Source organism: Mastigoproctus giganteus, chromosome 13, assembly GCF_048544385.1.
Source record: "Mastigoproctus giganteus isolate SK-2022 chromosome 13, ASM4854438v1, whole genome shotgun sequence".
Taxonomy (NCBI): Eukaryota; Metazoa; Arthropoda; class Arachnida; order Uropygi; family Thelyphonidae; genus Mastigoproctus; species Mastigoproctus giganteus.
Window position 1 is genome coordinate 74,341,332 of NC_143587.1, and position 20,157 is coordinate 74,361,488.

Genomic DNA, 20,157 nt, shown 5'->3' on the forward strand with positions numbered 1-20,157 from the left:
GGACTAATGCATTCTGCCCTGATGGTTGTTGGTCTGCTGCCTGATGATCAAGTGCAAGCTCTCGCACTGATGTGGGCAGCTGAGAGCTTGATGTGTCCCCTAATTTAAGTCCTTTGAGGGAATCTACCCTGTTCTTCAAGCTCTCATAAAGGCCCATAACAACACTGAGTTGGCACCTAACTTCACACTGTTTACATCGATCATACGCAAAGGCATCCCCCTGGCAATATCATGTCCTGTTCCTGAAAGATCCACAATTTTTTTTTTTATTATTATTATTAGCTATATGGTGCAAGGAAGCCTGAGACTTATACTGCACCAGCCAAAAAAAAAAAAAAAATTCCTGAGCCACCCTGAGAGAGAGAGAGAGAGAGAGAGAGAGAGAGAGAGAGAGAGAGAGAGAGAGAGAGAAGAAAGAAAGAAAGAAAGAAAGAAAGAAAAGGAAATCACCAAGAAAGAGAAGAATGATGATATCCAGCTCAGGACCCTGGGTGTGCCATGCCCATACTCACCAGATGTGAGCCCCTGGGGTGATTTTTTACACATTGCACATTTTTTTTGGCTGTGATGTTTGGAGAATCACCGCTTCGGTTCTCCCCCAAACCAAGCACTCCCGCTATTTTGTTCATGTTGCTTTGATGCTCTAGTCTGAGGCATGATTTCCTTTTAAATAAGATTTAGTTAATTAACAATGAAAATTAATAAGGTTAATAAATTTAATCGATTAATTTACTATACTATACAATATTAGCATTAGTAGAGGCATATGATGCAAGAAAGCAAGCTTATGCAGAATCAGCCAAAAAAAAAAAAAAAACCCTTCCACTTCACCCCTCCATTCGTTCGAAATACCTGTCCAGCTGAGCCTTAAATTTATTTAGGCTATCAACTTCCACAACAAGGGATGGAAGTCTGTTCCACCAACCAACTACCCGCTGGCTAAAGGCAAATTTCCGCACATCTATCCTACATCTGTCTTTCCTCAATTTGAATTTATGCCCTCTCAGGTGATTATTCTGAGAGAGAGGCAGTATCCCATCAGCATTGAGCATGCTCAAACCATTCAAGGCTTTTTACACCTCTATCAGATCACCTCGCTGGTGCCTAGTCTCCAGACACTGTAATTTGCAAAACTTAAGCCTTTCTTCATAAGAGCGACCCTTCGTTCCGTTCACTAATATTGTTGCCCTTCTCTGTACTCGTTCCAGCAGCTCTACATCCTTCTTGAAATGAGGCCTCCAGACCTGTATACAGTACTCAAGGTGCGGCCTGACCATTGCCTTATACAAGGGAATAATCACCTCCCTATCCCTGCTAGAAAAATTCCTGTATATCATTGATAGGACACCATGAGCTACTCTTGCAGCCCGTCTGCACTGCTCAGAGAACTTCATATCTGCCTGCACAATTACCCCCAGGTCCTTTTCATTCTCTACCACTGTCAGTGTAGTACCGCAGAGTTGATATGTTGCTCTGGGGTTGCTGTTTCCCATATGTAGTACTTTACATTTGTCAATGTTAAACTTCATTTGCCACCTCTCAGCCCATCTGCTCAACCTTTCCAGATCCTGTTGCAGCAGCATAGTGTCCTTAACAACCCTGCCAACCTTTGTATCATCTGCAAACTTGGACATTAAGCTTGATATACCATCATCAGTATTATTTATAAATACAGAAAACAATAATGGATCCAACACTGAACCCTGAGGGACTCCACTGATAACATGAGCAGTGTCCATTAATTACCACTTTGTCTTCTGCCACTCAACCATCCCTTTATCCATAGCAACAATTTGCCACCAATGCCACACTACTCCAATTTGTGTAGCAGTCTTCCATGTGCAACAGTATCAAAAGCCTTTCTAAGATCCAAATATATAATATCAAAGTTATTCCCTGAATCCAATTCTTTTGTGACTACATCATAGCATCCAATCAAATTGGTCAGGCAAGACCTTCCGTTAACAAAACCATGCTGTGTCTGAGCTATAACTGAATTCTTGTCAAGGTGATCCTGCAGTGCTTCTTTAACCAGTGATTCCATTAATATTCCTGGAACAGAAGTTAAACTCACAGGTCTATAATTACTTGTGTCAGCCTTTGATCTTCCTTTGTGATTTGGGGTTACATTTGCACATCTCCATTATGTGGGTACCTCCCTTGAGTCCAAGGAAACTCTCATAATTATGGCTAACGGGTTGCTTACTTCCTTTGCTGCCTCCTCTAATATAACTGGATAGATACCACCCACCCCAGGTGCTTTTCTTGTATTTATCTTCAACAATTTCTCCTTCACTTTACTCTCAATTATTACAAGATCATCTAGCTCACTGCCAGTGTTTACTTCATCTGTGGCATTCCCCTTCCTGAATAACTCCTCATGTGTGAATGTAGATGCAAAATATTGATTTAGTTTGTTAGCTACCTGAGCAGGATCATGAACAGTTGAACCATCGATATCAAGTGGACCAATCTGATTAATCCCTTCCTTCTAGAGTTTACAGAAGTAAAGAACTCCTTGCTGTTTTTCTTTGCATCCCTTGCCAAAGATTTCTCGTAATCTGCCTTCACCTGCCTAACCTCCTTTGTAACTTGGTTACAGATCAACTTATATCTATCATAGGCTTTTGTGTCACATGTTAATTTATATGTATCCCATGCATTTTTCTTCTCTGCCTTATGTCTCATTAGTTCATATGACATCCATTTAGGTCTAAACCTTGAACAATATTTCTTAGTTGGTATGTAAAGCCTAGTAGCTTCCAAGATAAGTTCTTTGAATGCTTCCCATTTTGAGTTTGCTGTTGGTAACATCATCAGTTGGCCTTTCGTCTTTTGAGTTTCAGTTTTCAGTTTTGTTCAGTGTCGTGTGAAGTGCACAATGCTGTCTCGTAAACATTTAACTTTAAAAGATAGTCTAACTCATTAATGCGTATGATCGGCAAAAAAATAGTGTTCGCAATCTTGCTACAAAATTCAAAATTGTTAAGATGCAGGTAAGCGACATCCTAAAGAAAAAAAAATGAACTGCTCAAACAATTTTGGCAACACGTAAATGATCAGGTTCAAAATCATTCCCGAAAACTGTTGGACTTCAAATTGACAATATTACGTATGAGTGGTTTTGTCGCGCACGTGCTAAAAAAATTCCCATTAATGGGCCTATTATTAGGGAAAAGGCTTTGGAGGTTGCGAAATCTATGGGAGTAAATGAGTTCAAAGCTTCTGTGGCATGGCTAGACAAGTTGGCTAGATTTATGTTGTGATTTTAAAGCTAAGGATATTTACAACTGTGATGAAACAGGGTTGTTTTTTAAAGCTCTTCCTGAAAAAACAATGATTCTAAAAAACGAAAAGTACCAGGGGGGAAAAATTTCTAAGGAACGCTTGACTGTACTATTGTGTACAAATATGCTGGGAGACTTTGAACAACCTCTTGTTATAGGAAAACCACAAAATCCTTGTTGTTTCAAGGGCATAAAGTTGAATCTTTTGAACGTTGACTGGAAGTCTAATAAAAAAGCGTGGATGACATGAGATATCATGAGTGAATGGATAAGTCACTTTAACGAAAACATGATTCGTCAAAACAGAAAAATTATTCTTTTCATGGATAATGCTGCATCTCACCCGTACATTGAATTGTATCATTCAAATCGTTTTTCTGCCACCCAACACATCTGCAGAGTGTCAGCCCTTGGATCAAGGGATAATAAAAAAATTTTAAACTTTACTACAGAAAATGTGTTTTAAAACATCTCATTGCAAACATGAACGATGTAACATGTGCGAGTGACCTTGCAAAGAAACTCAGCATCCTAGATGCGATTGTAAAGTGTGGCTTCTCAAACGCAAAAAATTGAAGTTGTGAACAGCAATGTGGAGCACCAAGAAGAACAAGAACTTCAACATCTATTGATAATGTACGATACTTCCGCTACAAGTGACTCTGGCTACAAAGATATAGACTCGAACCTCACTACAGAAGATGGCTCTAGATATCAACGACATTATCATCGATATTTTTCAAGAAGTTCCTCGCGAGGATGAAGAAATGGAAGTAGGTCATTCTGTCGAAGAACATTAACGACGAACCACCGATGAAGATGAAAATAGAAGAAGCGCTCATACAAATCAATCGTTTAAAAATGTTTTTTGCTGCTGAAGAAGATACTGAAGGACTTTCGATGGTTTCTTCACTCCAAACAAATGTTGAAAACAAAATTATCAGCCGGAAGAAGGAAATAAGTGATTACTGTATGTATTTTTCTTAAGATAAAGTCATAATATGCATAGCACAAGTCCAATGTCAACAAATATCTTCTTTCGTGTTCTCTACCTCCAACCCAAGCATGGTACTAAGTACTATAGGTTCTAATACCCCTCGTGTTTGGGGTTCACATAAAAAAAAAAAAAAAAAAAAAATGTATATTATTTACAAAAATATTGTGCAGACTGTTGCCAAACCTATTTAAAGATTAAATTGTTTCTGTTAATTTTATTTTGTTTTAGTTGGTGATTTAGATGGTGCTAGATCTAAACTTGATGGAGTTCTTCAACACTTAATGGAAAAAACAGATGAAAGGTAAGCAAGTAATAAATATTTTAATATTTTATATTAGTGTGTGTTATTTTTTAAAGAACCCCAGAGTGGGTGTGTTTGAGTATAAATCATACCACAAAAATTTAATTTAAAAGAAATTTGTATGTTATGTCAGTATGAATTTTAGTGTTTTAAAAAGTGTGTGAGCAATGGAAATGAGGAATTACAAACTATCCACTGAAACACTGCTCTGCATCAAAATAGAAATAAATGATTTTGGAATAACTGCAAAGTACACAGTGCCTGAGATGACTTTGTTTCCTTTGATGCACAAGCTTTTTTGTGTTTCTGGATTTGTGAGTTAAAAGGCCAAAAGATAGAATAAAGAAGGATTTATTTGATCTTCCCCACATATCAGGAAGCATAAGGCATCTGAAAAAAATCAAAGGACATAGCATTTTAATAGCCCTAAACCTGATAAAGGCTGTGATCCTATGCTATGCAAGTGTTTACAAGTACTTACCCTATGGAGTCAGATGACAAAAAAAAAGGAAGCATGGTAGAATTATTTTTTGGTAATCTCCCTGACATAGCACCCTCCCTAAAGTGGGAGTGGCAGAATGAACAATGGTTATTTTACATAGTGGTGCTCTGTGGTTTCTGATGAAATGGGATTTCAGCAGATGAAATTCTTCTTTATGCTATTGTATATTTTAATAATTTATATTTATCGTTTGGCCTTTTAGTTCATAAATCCAGCAGTAAGAAAGCACATGCATTAAAGGGGTCAAGCTAATCTCAGCAGCATCGTTTACTTTCAGAGTGATTTCAAAAATTATTTCTTTTTTTTTCCACACAGAACTGATTTTTAGGATTGGAGAATTGGTGGAAAAAATATTTTCTTGCTATTGGGTATAGAAGTTATGCTGTTTGCATAACTTTTCAGGGCACCTACCTTTATTAAAAAAGTAAAATTTTAAAATAATAAATGACATTATAAAATGTATAATTGCCTTTATTTCTGATATCATTATTTCAAAAAATGGCCTACAAAATATGTCTGCTTGAGTAATAATTTTGTCAGCATACAGGAGTGCACGCAATAAAAGTGGCTGCCACTTTTGGCACACTGTTACATTTTTGCAATTTAAAAAACAAATATTGTGCGTGCCCCTTATAGAGTTAAAATAAATTAGATTACAAAGTCCAGTATGGTGTGCAAAGTGCCTTACACACCTACCCATGTGACTGTTTTTTTTTGGGACTATCTTCACATGGTTATAAGAAAAGATAGATATATATTTATAACTGCCAATTCTGCCTTCTAAGGCTAATTCACAATCTTGATAGTGATTATGATTAGTCCATTCATACCAGTGCAATTGCAATGACAGTGATGCTACTATTGATGTGAAAAAATATATGGTGGCACTAGAGTAAAACTGGCGCCTCCGTAGCCAGGTAGGCAGGAGCAGCAGTGCGGAGCACATGCTTCTTGATTAGAACCGGGATTCGAGCCCGTGACCACCAAATATAGAGGATGCGGAAAAGTCAGGGAATGACCACCGCATATCCCCGGAGCAATGTGGCCTTAGTTGCTAATGCTCCTAAAAACCAAATAACAAACAAACAAACAAACCTAGATAGACTTCAGAGATGGTCAGAAAAATGGCAGCTATGCTTTAATTCAGCAAAGTGTAAAGTATTGCACCTGGGGAACCGTAACTCCAAAATAACTTATACACTTGGCAGAGCATGTAACGAAATGTGTGAAGCTATACCTATTGAAGAAAGTTTAGTCGCTCAACAACAACAAACTCTTTTGTGGAGCAATGACAAATATTTACGAATAGCTCCTATTGAATGAAATGTTCCACGAAGTTTACGTTTTGACGAACATGCTGAAGAATTGTCCTTTCCTAGCATTTACCTTGGTCAGTAACAAGAGTTTACAGATAATTTAAAAGTTACTGTTTATGATGGCATCGAGTGAACTTTTTTCGTTCACATCGTCGTGGAGTGATGCCATATCTTCTTTATATGGCCATGAAAATAATGAGACTAAGAACGCGAGATTCTTAACTTGGAGTGCAAACGAAATTGGTTGGCTTAAAGAATTTTATACAAATTAACACACAGCAGTTTGGATATCCTTGACGAGCAAGCAGAAGCTCTTCGTTTTGTGGAAAAGGTGACACTAGTTAACAAAGATGCCGTAACGTGTGCAGTTCATTTTAATAAACTTTTGGATTGTATTTTAACTTTACTTCAGTCTAAGCTTTTCAGTCCATTTCGACAAAATATTACGCCGTCGATTATTTTCAACAGATCAGATTTCAACGTCATAGCAGTCCACATGCTCATATTCTTTTGTGTCTTAATAATGCTCCTAAAGAACCTATGGGAAATGATATGAACACAACAATACCTAAAATAAATCAGCTCTTATCCGTTTCCACTGCAAAAGCTTCTGGTAATATCAAACTGTCTGTCTGTCTTTGTCTGCCCAGGGCAAAGGTTGATGATGTTGTAGAGCAGATATCTTTTATCTGCTCTACAACATCTGCACAAAGGGGGATATTGTTGTACATGTTGGCACTAATGATATAAAGAGTAGGAGACCGGTGGAATTACTTAACAAGTACAGATCAATGCTGAAAAAAAAAGCTGTGAGTTAGGGTTGAATTTGAAAGTGTCTGCAATTCTGACCAGACAATAGGAGGGAGTATATGATGAGAGCCTTGTTGATATCAATTTGTCCCTGGAGAGATTGTGCAAGGCTCACGGGGTAGAATTTTTCTCAGCCTGGTCTGTGCTTGTTAACAGGAGATACTGCTTCTACAGGGATGGGATACACTTAAATAGAAAGGGTGCAAGAATATTTGCTGATGCTATCGAGGCAGAGTTAGGTGCGTCGGAAAACTGCTAGCTTGGGGGGAATACACGGACTAATAGGTTAACAGTAGCCGCTGGCAGAGGTGAAAGTGATTCTTGCACTGCTTCTGTTAATGCAATTGAGCAGCAGTCTGGAAAGCAAGGCAATGGGGATTTCCAGTACTGTTGGGAGTCATAGTAGAACAAGTAAATACATGGGCTGTGTTAGGGTAACTAAGAGTAGGAACAGGTGCATATAGGCTTGCATGTACACCAATGCTAGGAGTATAGTTAATAAATTTGATGAGCTTGAAGTGCTAGTCAAGACATCAAATGTAGATATTGTTGGGATATCAGAGACGTGGTGTCACACAGACGTAAACAGTGCAGAATTGGAATTTGGGGAGTACAATGTGTACAGTAAGGCTAGAAAGGACAGGAAGGGAGGAGGGGTTATGCTGTTAGTTAAGAAACACATAAAATTTAAGGAAGTGCATCCAATTTAAGTTGGTGAACAATGCAATGTTGAGTCTGTTTGGTGTGACATGAGCACTGGGAAAGGAAAAATGAGAGTGGGTGTGTGTTATAGGCCTAAAGAAGCTGATCAGTATAATAAACAGTTGTGCAGAGAAATAGAGGGGACCAGTAAATCAGAGTGTTTAATAATGGGGGATTTTAATTTCCTAGAGATTGAGTGGAATTTGCGGGTTGGTCACTCACACACTAGCAAGGCTTTTGTGGATTTATTGGATGATTGTTTTCTACAGCAGCATGTTCGGGAGTAATACTCTTGATCTTGATTATTAATAGTGATTATTCATGCATTAAGAATCTGCAGATAAAGGAACCACTAGGTGACAGTGATGATAGTGTGCTGAAGTGGGATTTACTCAAAGAGGTGACTACCATCAAGGTCTAAAGGGAAAGGTTTTTGCTTTAGTAAAGGCGACTTTAGTAATGGTGGTCTGAGACAGCATTTAAATTCTATACGGTGGGACGAACTGATCATGTTACCAACAGCAAATTCAAAATGGGAAGCATTCAAAGAAATAATCTTGGACGCTAGTAGGCTTTTCATACCAACCAAGAAATATTGTTCAAGATTTAGGGCTAAATGGGTATCAGATGAACTAATTAGACATGTAGAAGAAAAATGCATGGGATACATATAAAATAAGATGCATTATGCATTAAGAATCTGCAGATAAATGAACCACTAGGTGGCAGTGATCACAGTGTGCTGAAGTGGGATTTACTGAAAGAGGTAACTACCATTAGGGGTAAAGGGAAGGGTTATTGCTTCCGTAAAGGCGACTACGATGGACTGAGACAGTATTTAAATTCTATACAGTGGGACCAACTGATGATGTTACCAACAGCAAATTCAAAATGGGAAGCATTCAAAGAACTTATCTTGGAAGCTACTAGGCTTTACATACCAACTAAGAAATATTGTTCAAGGTTTAGGCCAAAATGGATGTCAGATGAACTAATGAGGCATATGGCAGAGAAGAAAAATGCATGGGATACTTACAAATTAACACATGACACAGAAGCCTATGATAGATACAAGTTGATATGCAACCAAGTTACAAAGGAGGTTAGGCAGGCGAAGGCAGATTACGAGAAATCCTTGGCAAGGGATGCAAAGAAAAACAGCAAAGAGTTCTTTACTTATGTAAACTCTAGAAGGAAGGGGATGAATCAGATTGGTCCACTTGATATTGATGGGTCAGCTGTTGATGATCCTGCTCAGGTAGCTAACAAACTAAATGAATATTTTGCATCGACATTCACACATGAGGAGTTATTCAGCAAGGGGAATGCCAGAGGTGTATTCAACTCTAGCAGTAAGCTACAGAATCTTGAAATAACTGGGAGTAAAGTGGAGGAGAAACTGTTGAAGATAAACACAAGAAAGGCACCCGGGGTGGATGGGATCTATCCAGTTATATTAAAGGAGGCAGCAAAGGAAGTAAGCAAACCCTTAGCCATAGTTATGAGAGCTTCCTTGGACTCAGGGGAGGTACCCATGGACTGGAAATGTGCAAATGTGACCCCAATTCACAAAGGAGGATCAAAGGCTGAAACAAGTAATTATAGACCTGTGAGCTTAACTTCTGTTCCAGGAAAATTAATGGAGGCACTGGTTAAAGAAGCACTGCAGGATCATTTAGACAAGACTTCAGTTATAGCTCAGACACAGCATGGTTTTGTTAAGGGGAAGTCTTGCCTGACCAACTTGATTGGATACTATGATGCAGTCACAAAAGAGCTGGATGCAGGGAATTACTTTGATATTATATACTTGGATCTTAGAAAGGCTTTTGATACTGTTGCACATGGAAGACTGCTACACAAATTGGAGCAGTGTGACATTGGAGGCAAATTGCTGCTATGGATAAAGGGGTGGTTGAGGGGGAGAAGACAGAGAGTGGTAATCAATGGACACTGCTCATCGTGGACTGATGTTATTAGTGGAGTCCCTCAGGGCTCAGTGTTGGGTCCATTGTTGTTTTCTGTATTTATAAATGATATTGATGATGGTATATCAAGCTTAATGTCCAAGTTTGCAGATGATACAAAGGTTGGCAGGGTTGTCAAGGACACTACTGACACTATGCTGCTGCAACAGGATCTGGAAAGGTTGAGCAGATGGGCTGAGAGGTGGCAAATGAAGTTTAACATTGACAAATGTAAAGTACTACACATGGGAAACAGCAACCTCAGAGCAACGTATCAACTCTGTGGTACTACACTGACAGTGGTAGAGAATGAAAGGGACTTGGGGGTGATTGTGCAGGCAGATATGAAGTTCTCTGAGCAGTGCAGACGGGCTGCAAGAGTAGCTCATGGAGTATTGTCAATGATATACAGGAATTTTTCCAGCAGGGATAAGGAGGTGATTATTCCATTGTATAAGGCAATGGTCAGGCCACACCTAGAGTACTGTATACAGGTCTGGAGGCCTCATTTCAAGAAGGATGTAGAGTTGCTGGAACGAGTACAGAGAAGGGCAACAAGATTAGTGAATGGAACAAAGGGGTGCTCTTACGAAGAAAGGCTTAAGTTTTGCAAATTACAGTGTCTGGAGATTAGGCACCAGCGAGGTGATCTGATAGAGGTGTATAAAGCCTTGAATGGTTTAAGCATGCTCAATGCTGATGGGATTCTTCCTCTAGCTCAGAAAAATCACCTGAGAGGGCATAAATTCAAATTGAGGAAAGACAGATGTAGGATAGACGTGCGGAAATTTGCCTTTAGCCAGCGGGTGGTTGGTTGGTTGGTGGAACAGACTGCCATCCCTTGTGGTGGAGGTTGATAGCCTAAATAAGTTTAAGGCTCAGCTGGACAGGTATTTTGAACGAACAGAGGGGTGAAGTGGAAGTGGGTTTTTTTTTTTTTTTTTTGCTGATGCTGCATAAGCTTGCTTTCTTGCATCAAATGCCTCTACTAATGCTAATGCTAATAACAGGTGATACAGAAGCCTATGATAGATATAACCTGGTCTGTAACCAATTCACAAAAGAAGTTAGGCAGATTAAGAGAAATCTTTGGCAAAGGATGCAAAGAAAAACAGCAAAGAGTTCTTTACTTATGTAAACTCTAGAAGGAAGGGGATGAATCAGTTTGGTCCACTTGATATTGATGGTTCATCTGTTGATGATCCTGCTCATGCAGCTAACAAACTAAACGAATATTTTGCATCTACATTCACACATGAGGAGTTGTTCAGGGAGGGGAATACCAGAGGTGCGTTCAACTCTGGCAGTAAGCTAGATAATCTTGTAATAACTGAGAGTAAAGTGGAGGAGAAATTGTTGAAGATAAACACAAGAACGGCACCCGGGGTGGATGGGATCTATCCAGTTATATTAAAGGAGGCAGCTAAGGAAGTAAACAAACTCTTAGCCATAATTATGACCGCTTCCTTGGACTCAGGGGAGGTACCCATGGACTGGAGAAGTGCAAATGTGACCCCAATCCACAAAGGAGGATCAAAGGGAGACAGGTAATTACAGACCTGTTCTTTTAACTTCTGTTCCAAGGAAATTAATGGAGGCACTGGTTAAAGATGCATTGCAGGATCATCTAGACAAGACTTCAGTTATATCTCGGACACAGCATGGGTTTGTTAAGGGGAAGTTTTGTCTTACCAATTTCATTGGTTACTATGATATAGTCACAAAGGAACTGGATGCAAAGAATAATTTTGATATTATATATTTGGATCTTAGAAAGGCTTTTGATACTGTTGCAGAAATTGGAACAGTGTGGCATTGGAGGCAAATTGCTGCTATTGATAAAGGGATGGTTGAGTGGGAGAAGACAGAGAGTAGTAATCAATGGACACTGCTTTTCATGGACTAATGTTATTAGTGGAGTCCCCCAAGGTTCAGTATTGGGGCCATTGTTGTTTTCTTTATTCATTAATGATATTGATGATAGTATATCAGGCCTAATGTCCAAGTTTGCAGACGATACGAAGGTCGGCAGGGTTTTTAATGAAACTAATGACAGTATGCTGCTGTAACAGGATCCAGGAAAGTTGAGAAGATGGGCTGAGAGTTGGCAACTGAAGTTTAACATTGACAAATGTAAAGTACTGCATATGGGAAGCAGTAACCCCAGACTAACATATCAACTGTGTGGTACTACACTAACAGTGGTAGAGAGTGAAAAGGACCTGGGGGTAATTGTGCAGGCAGATATGAAGTTTTCTGAGCAGTGCAGATGGTCTGCAAGAGTAGTTCATGGTGTCTTGTTGATATACAGGAATTTTTTTAGTAAGGATAAGGAGGTGATTATACCCTTGTATAAGGCAGTGGTCAGGCCACACCTTGAGTACTGTATACAGGTGTCTGGAGGCCTCATTTTAAGAAGGATATAGAGCTGTTTGAACGAGTACAGAGAAGGGCAAAAAGATTAGTGATTGGAACAAAGTGTTGCTTTTATAAAGAAAGGCTTCAGTTTTGCAAATTACAGTGTCTGGAGACTAGGCACCTGCGAGGTGATCTGATTGAGGTGTATAAAGCCTTGAATAGTTTGAGCATGCTCAATGTTGATAGGATTCTTCCTCTTGCTCAGAATAATTGCCTGAGAGGGCATAAATTCAAATTGATGAAAGACAGTTCTGAGATAGATGTGCAAAAGTTTGCCTTTAACCAGCGGGTGGTTGATTGCTTGAACAAACTTCCATCTGTCGTTGTAGAAGTTGATAGCTTAAATAGATTCAAGGCAGAACTAGACAAACATTTGGAGCGAGTGGATTGGTGAATTCCAAAAATTTTTTTTTTTTTGGTTGATGCTATATAAGCTTGCTTTCTTGCATCATATGCCTTTGCTAATGCTAACTCCAAACTCATAAACATAGTTTTACTTGTTTATGAGTTTGGAGTTTTGAAGCTTCATTTATGCCATCGCATATTACAATGATTTTAATACCCATGCCAAAAGCAGATACTTGAGTCAAATATTATGCCGAATAGAAGATATCGTGTGAAGAGTCTAGAGCACAACAAATTGCTAGCATTGATTACTTCTTTAAAGAAAATCGCATTCATTCGGAATCATATTATATTGATTTACTTTGAGCTGGTATTACTCTGCCAAAAATCTTTCTGAATCGAGAACCTCATCAAAAATAGCATAACCCCTTCAATCCTTTTGTGTTTAGTGTTTTACTGTCTAATGGACATTCAATTCATCACAGAAGAATATTCTTGTGCTGCCTATGTTGTCAAATACATAAATAAGACCAATTGCTGGATTAACAGTTTACAACTTAAAATTATCGAAATTATGAACGAGTATCCTGGGTTTGACATCATTGAAATTACAAGGAAATTAAACATTGACATGCTCAACTCTGTCAAAATTACTAGTAAGGAGGCTGCTTGATATTTGCTTCATCAACCGTTGTCTGAGATTTCAGTTGTTGTAACTTATATATCTACCGTGTGGCCTATCGAGCGACAGTATAATTGAAAATTGAATGAAAAAAATGGAACAAGAAAACATGGGTGACGATTCTACTCACATTTGGAAAGAGAATCGGCTTGATAAATTTGAGAAAAGGATGATGAGGAACAAGTTCAAACAGGCCTGAATTGGTAATGACAACTTTGACCTTCCACCAGTAAGTAGTGGGCTCACGCCCTCTACTTACCCTGCCAAATCAATGGTAGTGTGACTGCATTGGCGTCATTTAGGAAGTGACATAATTCACGTAATTTCAGTTTCACATTTTCGTCAAAGATGTTTTCACATAAAATATCTTTTGTGTTGTACACACAGGCTTTTTTTTTTTTTGTTTTCTTTTTGGATGGTAGTTTAGTTGCGTGAATTTGAAGTATGCCTTAATTTTGCTTTTTGAAAAAACTCTTATTATTGACATTATGCAAAGATGAAGAAAAGAGATATGTACATATTTAGATAAGATAAATAGTTTATTTTGTATTTATGAACTATAAGTAGATTATCCTATTTTTATAATAAATTGAATGTCTTGATTATCCTATTTTTATAATAAATTGAATAATCTTTATTGATTTTTAGAACCAGAAAAAAATGAACAAATGTTATTAGTGTAGATCATGGAATTAAAGGAGAGTATTAATAAAGGAAGCCTAAGTCCTATGCTGTACCAGCCAAAAAAAAAAAAAAAAAAAAAAAAACAATGAGTAAAATAATAATAAAATTAAATCAAATAAAAGGAAATACACAACCTGTGCAATTCACTCCTCCCATAGGTAACTATCCAGCTGACCTTTGAATTTCACCAAACTGCCAGCCTCAACCAACCATGTAGGTAACTTATTCCAGTAATTTATACACAGTTTTCAAACTTACAGAGGGTTTATTATTGCAAATTGTATACATAACTGTAAAAAGTACAAACATCAATTTGAACAATTATAATTCTTGTGTTGGAAAATTGTGTATACAGGGATGCTGCTGCATTGCTTTCCTCTGTTAATGGTTGTTTCGTATGAACATGTAGAAAGTTTGAATCTACAGTGGTACTGAAATTACTTGAACAAGATTCAACTGAACTGGGAGTTATAGGTGTATGTGATGTCCTTTCTCCATAATTATAACTGGCTGCAAATGCAATAGTAATAACTTAGTATTAGTAGTGGCAAATTATGTAAGAAAGCAAGCTTATAAATCATCAACCAAAAAAAACAAACCCACCCACCAAGAATTTATCTAGTTCTTCCTTGAATTTATTTAAACCATTCACTTCCACAACAATGGATGGAAGTTTGTTCTGACAATCAAGTTTGCTTGCTGGCTGAAGACAAACTTACATTTATCCTGCAATCATCCTTCTTCAACTTGAAAATATGCCCACTTGTGTGTCGGCTCAGCAAGAGCAAGAATACTATCAACATTTAACTTACTCAATCCATTCAAGGCCTTAAGCACCTCTATCATATCTGCCAGCAGGTTCTTAGTCTCCAGATGCTGCAATTTGCAGAACTGAAGACTTTCTGGGTAAGAGCACCTTTTTGTTTCCTTCGCTAATCTGTTTGACCTTCTATGCACCCATTCAAGCAGATCTACATCCTCCCTAAATTGAAGCCTCCAGACCTGTATACAGTACTGTACTCAGTCTAATGATGGCCTTGTACAAAGGGGTAATTACTTTCTTATCGCTGCTAATATTTTGGAAGTATGATATTACTTCATAAACCAAAAACTGTTTACTCATGCACTTCCTTTTTTGGCCTTTTTTCTCCTGGGAACTTTTTCGACTTTTTTTTTTACTTTTGTTATTTTCATTTAGTTCAATAAGTTCATTGTTCTCCATTTGGTTTTCTTCAGTTTCCATATGGTCTGAAATTTCATTTGTGTCATCCAAATTTGAAGATGGTGCACCGACACTATATGTAACATTGGATGCAGTTTTTGCAGATTTCAACAAAAAATCTCAGATTTTTTCATTTATTTTTTAAAACATTACCTGAAATATTAAAAGGTGTAATTAAAAAATGTAGAGCTTATAGTGAAATGTACAACTGAGTAATTTAATTTTTATAACATTTTTTTACAGCTACTGGTGATAGTAGGAAGATCTGTAATCTCTGTTCTATAATTGTTGCCAATTGTTACATAACATTGGCAATAGCTCGCATCGGATTTTCAACTAAAGTTAAAAGTTAATGTATATTAATGAAAGTTTGTTTGTATGAAATTATATTTTTGTTTACCTAATTGTGTTCCAATTTCTGCCCAAATTTTGTCATTCTTTTTAATATTTTTGTATTCAGATTTTGATAAATCATATAAAATCGGATAATTCTTGACACACCCAATTTCTCTTTCAAATTTGCCATTTTGTATACACACAATCTGTGATTGAATAGAGAAAGCAGTCTTCAGATCTATGGGGTTAGAACATTGGTTTGAATAAGTAATTCTCTAAGTTATTTCGATTGTTACTTTAAAAAAAAAAACTTATAATCTATGGCTATAACTGGAAGGGGAGCTGGTTGCAAGGTTAGGGACATGTTTTTGAGAGTACTCTATGGATTTGCTGAACTTTTTTTAAATAATGTGGATTGTTGCTATTATTGACATCTAAATCATCCATTGGAATGTCTTATACATTCATTGTGTAGAACTGCTTTTGAATTTAAGACCATAGTTGGTAAAAAATCAATAAAATTAATTTTGATTAATAAACTTAAAAATTAAATTACATTAAACTCAAATTATGTCTTTTTACAGTATCCGGTGAATTGCTTTGGGTTTATTGCTCTGATTATTGCTGACCACTAGTAACTTATTTTATAAATTATTTTAACACCGAAACATAAACATGAAATTAAAAAGTTTAATTGTGAGATTTAATGTTAATGTAAATTAAAATTTGTTTGTTTCTGTGAAATTAAATGTTTGTTAAGAGTTTGATAAATCATATAAAATTGGATAATTCTTGACACATTCAAGTTTCTCTGTCAAATTTTCCATTTTTTGCACGTGTAATCTATGATTGAATATAGCAAGCAGCGATTGCAACACTGATCGTAAACTGCTGATGATAATCATCGTAGGTGTGAATCATCCAGTTCCAGTTTCTATGTTGCAATTAATTGCTATAGCTATCAGCCTGTATTCTAAAAAAAAGGAGGGGGGGGAATTATTCTAAGAAATCTGCCTATATTTTTGTTTTTTAAGTGACAAGTTTCAGAACTGAGTCCCAGTTTTGGTATCCAGTTGTTACTGTTCATTTTCTGTTAAGTAAAACAACTTTCTCTGTAATGGAGTTTTCCCACAAACAAACATAAAATGTTACTGTGGTTCAAACAGTTCTCTTCAAACTAGCATACTTAGAGGCATTTTAAAAAAAGTAATTTTTTGATATTTGCAATAATTTGGTATTCCAAATTATTGATAGTTCATCTAACATCAACACTGGTTAAAATCCGTATATATACAACAGAATGGTTGATGGAAATAAAGGTACTAAAATTCATCCCATGACATTTCTTCCTTCTCCAATACTAGAGTATGGAATGGAGGCGGGGATAACATTGTAATAAATGGCTCATCATAAAGAATATAATTGTTTTGCTGTTATAAATGATCATAGAACCAGAAGAGGTTGGGGTAACATCTAGTGTTTCTGGATTTCCTAATATTCCTTTCATTGCCTGTTATTATGAAACAACAGGGATTACATTTATTTTAGATATAGGAAGCTTCTTTTCCAACCAACTCTCCTGGTCCAACACGCTAATAATTGTTTGGGAAGGCAATATCAATTTTACAAAACATGTGGGACATCTTCCCCACTGTCAGAACTGTAGTGTTCAGACCCCTCAATCTCAACCTTGAGCGCTTAAGACTTCTGTCTTCAAACACCAGCAAGGAAACCATTACGTGGATTGACATAAAATTAAATTTTGAAGGTCTAAACCGCTTAATAAATATGGACCGATTATTTTCTTCGGTCCAGTAGCTTGACATTAGAGTTAAATTTAGGGGTCTAAAAAAAGTTTAATGGATATGGGGGGGGGATTATTCTCTACATTCCTTAAGTCTGACTAGAACTTTTCGGCCCGTCATGTTCACAGGAATAGAGCAACTCACAATTAATCCGAAATTTTTGTCTTATGTTGTAGTGTTTGTTCTTCACGCATGCATATAAGTGACCAATTGTTGGACAATAGGAATGGTCTACGGATATTGATTGAAGTTTCATGTAGTTTAATCTCTAAGGTTTTTGCAATAAGTGGTTTGTGGTAGTTGTGTTGAATATTTATAATTTTTGTTTCATTAAAGCCGAATGAATGTCGTTCATTTATTGCGTGGAACGAAAGTTCCGATGCATTTGAACGACCTGCCCGCACCGAAGCTTGGTGTTGTTTTGCTCGAAGCTGTGCCACTCCCATGGTAGATCCTACACGAACAGCGTCGAAATTTTAGTATGGGATGCTGTATACTAGGTCATGCTGTGATTGGAATGTGGTGTTTGAAGGTCGATTTCTGAAGAATGTGTATAATTTGTTCATGGGTTTTGCTATGATTTTCATGTCGGTTCCCTTGCATATTTGATTAAGTTTATTGCACCAGTACTCGACATATGGAATGGTGATGAAATGTATTTTGGTCTTGTCGGATTTTTGTGCAACCGACATGAAAATCATAGCAGCCTTGGCAGCCCATCTGCACTGCTCAGTGACCTTCATATTTGACTGCACAATTATCCCCAGGTCTTTTTCACTTTCTACTTCCCTGAGTGTAGTACCACACAGTTGGTACGTTTCTCTTGGGTTACTGCTACCCATGTGCAGTACTTTGCATTTGTCAGTATTAAACTTAAGTTGCCACTTCTCACGGCCCATCTGCATAACATTTCTAGATCTTGTTGCAGTAGCATACTGTCTTTACTGTCATTAACAACCCTGCCAACCTTTGTATCATCTGCAAACTTGGACATTGAACCTGATAACCTTCATCAATATCATTCATAAATATACTAAACAACAATGGGTCCAACACTGAACCCTGGGGAACTCTACTAATTACATTTGACCACAAAGAGCAGTGTCCATTGATTACCACTCTCTATCGTTCCCACTCAACTATCCTTTTATTCATTGTAGTAACTTACCCTTAATGCCATACCTCACCAATTTGTATAGCAGTCTTCCATGTGCAACAATATCAAAAGTTTTCCTGAAATCCAAGTATATGATATCGAAATTATTTTTGGCATTCAGTTCCTTTGTGACCACATCATAGTATCCAATCAAATTGGTCAGACAAGACTTGTCTGATCATCTAGACAAGTCTTGTCTGACATTGCAGGATCATCTAGACAAGACTGCAGTATTGTCTAGATGATCCTGCAATCTTGTCTAGATGATCCTGCAATGCCTTTTTTAACCAGTGATTCCATTATTTTCCCTGAACACAAGTTAAACTAACAGGTCTATAGTTACTTGTGTCACCTTTTGAGGCGCCTCCGTAGCCAGGTGGGCAGGAGCAGCAGTGCGTAGCACACGCTTCTTGATTAGACCGGGGTTTGAGCCCGTCACCACCAAATACGGAGGATGCGGAAAGGTTAAGGAATGACCACCGCATATCCTGGAGCAATATGGCCTTAGTTGCTAATGCTCTTAAAAACCAAACAGCAGTCACCTTTTGAACCCCCCTTTGTGAATTGGTGATACATTTGCATAACTTCAGTCCATGGGGACCTCCCCTGAATCCAAGGAAGCTCTCATAATTATGGCTAAGGGTTTGTTTACTTCCTTTGCTGCCTCCTTTAATATAACTGGATAGATCCCATCCACCCTTTGTGAATTGGTGATACATTTGCATAACTTCAGTCCATGGGGACCTCCCCTGAATCCAAGGAAGCTCTCATAATTATGGCTAAGGGTTTGTTTACTTCCTTTGCTGCCTCCTTTAATATAACTGGATAGATACCATCCACCCCAGGTACCTTTTTTATGTTTAACTTCAACAATTTCTCCTCCAATTTTTCTCTCAGTTATTACAAAATCACTTAGCCCCCTGTTAGAGTTTGATAAACGTCTGGCACTCTCCTCATTGAATAACTCCTCATGTGTGAATTTAGATGCAAAATACTTATTTAGTTTATCAACTACCTGAGCATGATCATCAATAGTCAACCCATCTATGTTAAGTGGTCCAATCTGATTCATCCCTTTCCTTCTAGAGTTTACACAAGTAAAGAACTCTTTGCTGTTTTTCTTTGCATCCTTTGCCAGAGATTTCTCGTAATCTGCCTAAGCTCCTTTGTGGCTTGATTACAGACTACCTTATATCTGCCATAGGCTTCTGTGTCACCTGATACTTTATATGCATCCCATACATTTTTCTTCTCTGCCACGAACCTGATTAATTCATCTGACATCCATTTAGGCTTAAACCTGGAACAGTATTTCTTAGTTCGAATGAAAAGCCTTAGCCTCCAAAATTAAGTCCCTGAAGGCTTCCCATTTAGAATTCAATGTTGTAACGTCATCAGTTGATCCCACTGTACAGAACTTAAAAAAAACTGTCCGAGACCCCTGTAGTCACCTTTACGAAAGCAAAAGCCCTTCCCTTTAGCCTTGATGGTAGTTAAATCTTTAAGTAATTCCCACATCAGTACATTGTGATCACTGTCACCCAGTGGTTCCTTTATCTGTAAATTCTTAATGCATGAATAATCACTGCTGATAATCAGATCAAGAGTATTACTCCCTCTGGTTGCC

At 37.5% G+C, this 20,157-nt stretch overlaps 1 protein-coding gene across 3 annotated transcripts in view; it reads left to right on the forward strand.

The window, feature by feature from the left end:
- Positions 1-20,157, forward strand: part of LOC150076169 (protein lin-37 homolog) — a 238,058-nt gene that overhangs the window by 48,869 nt on the left and 169,032 nt on the right. For all 3 annotated transcript variants that reach the window (XM_090387566.1, XM_090387567.1, XM_090387568.1), the window contains exon 2: positions 4,513-4,585. In XM_090387566.1, the coding sequence (XP_090243692.1) occupies positions 4,513-4,585 (73 nt within the window). The remainder of the gene's footprint in view (positions 1-4,512; positions 4,586-20,157) is intronic.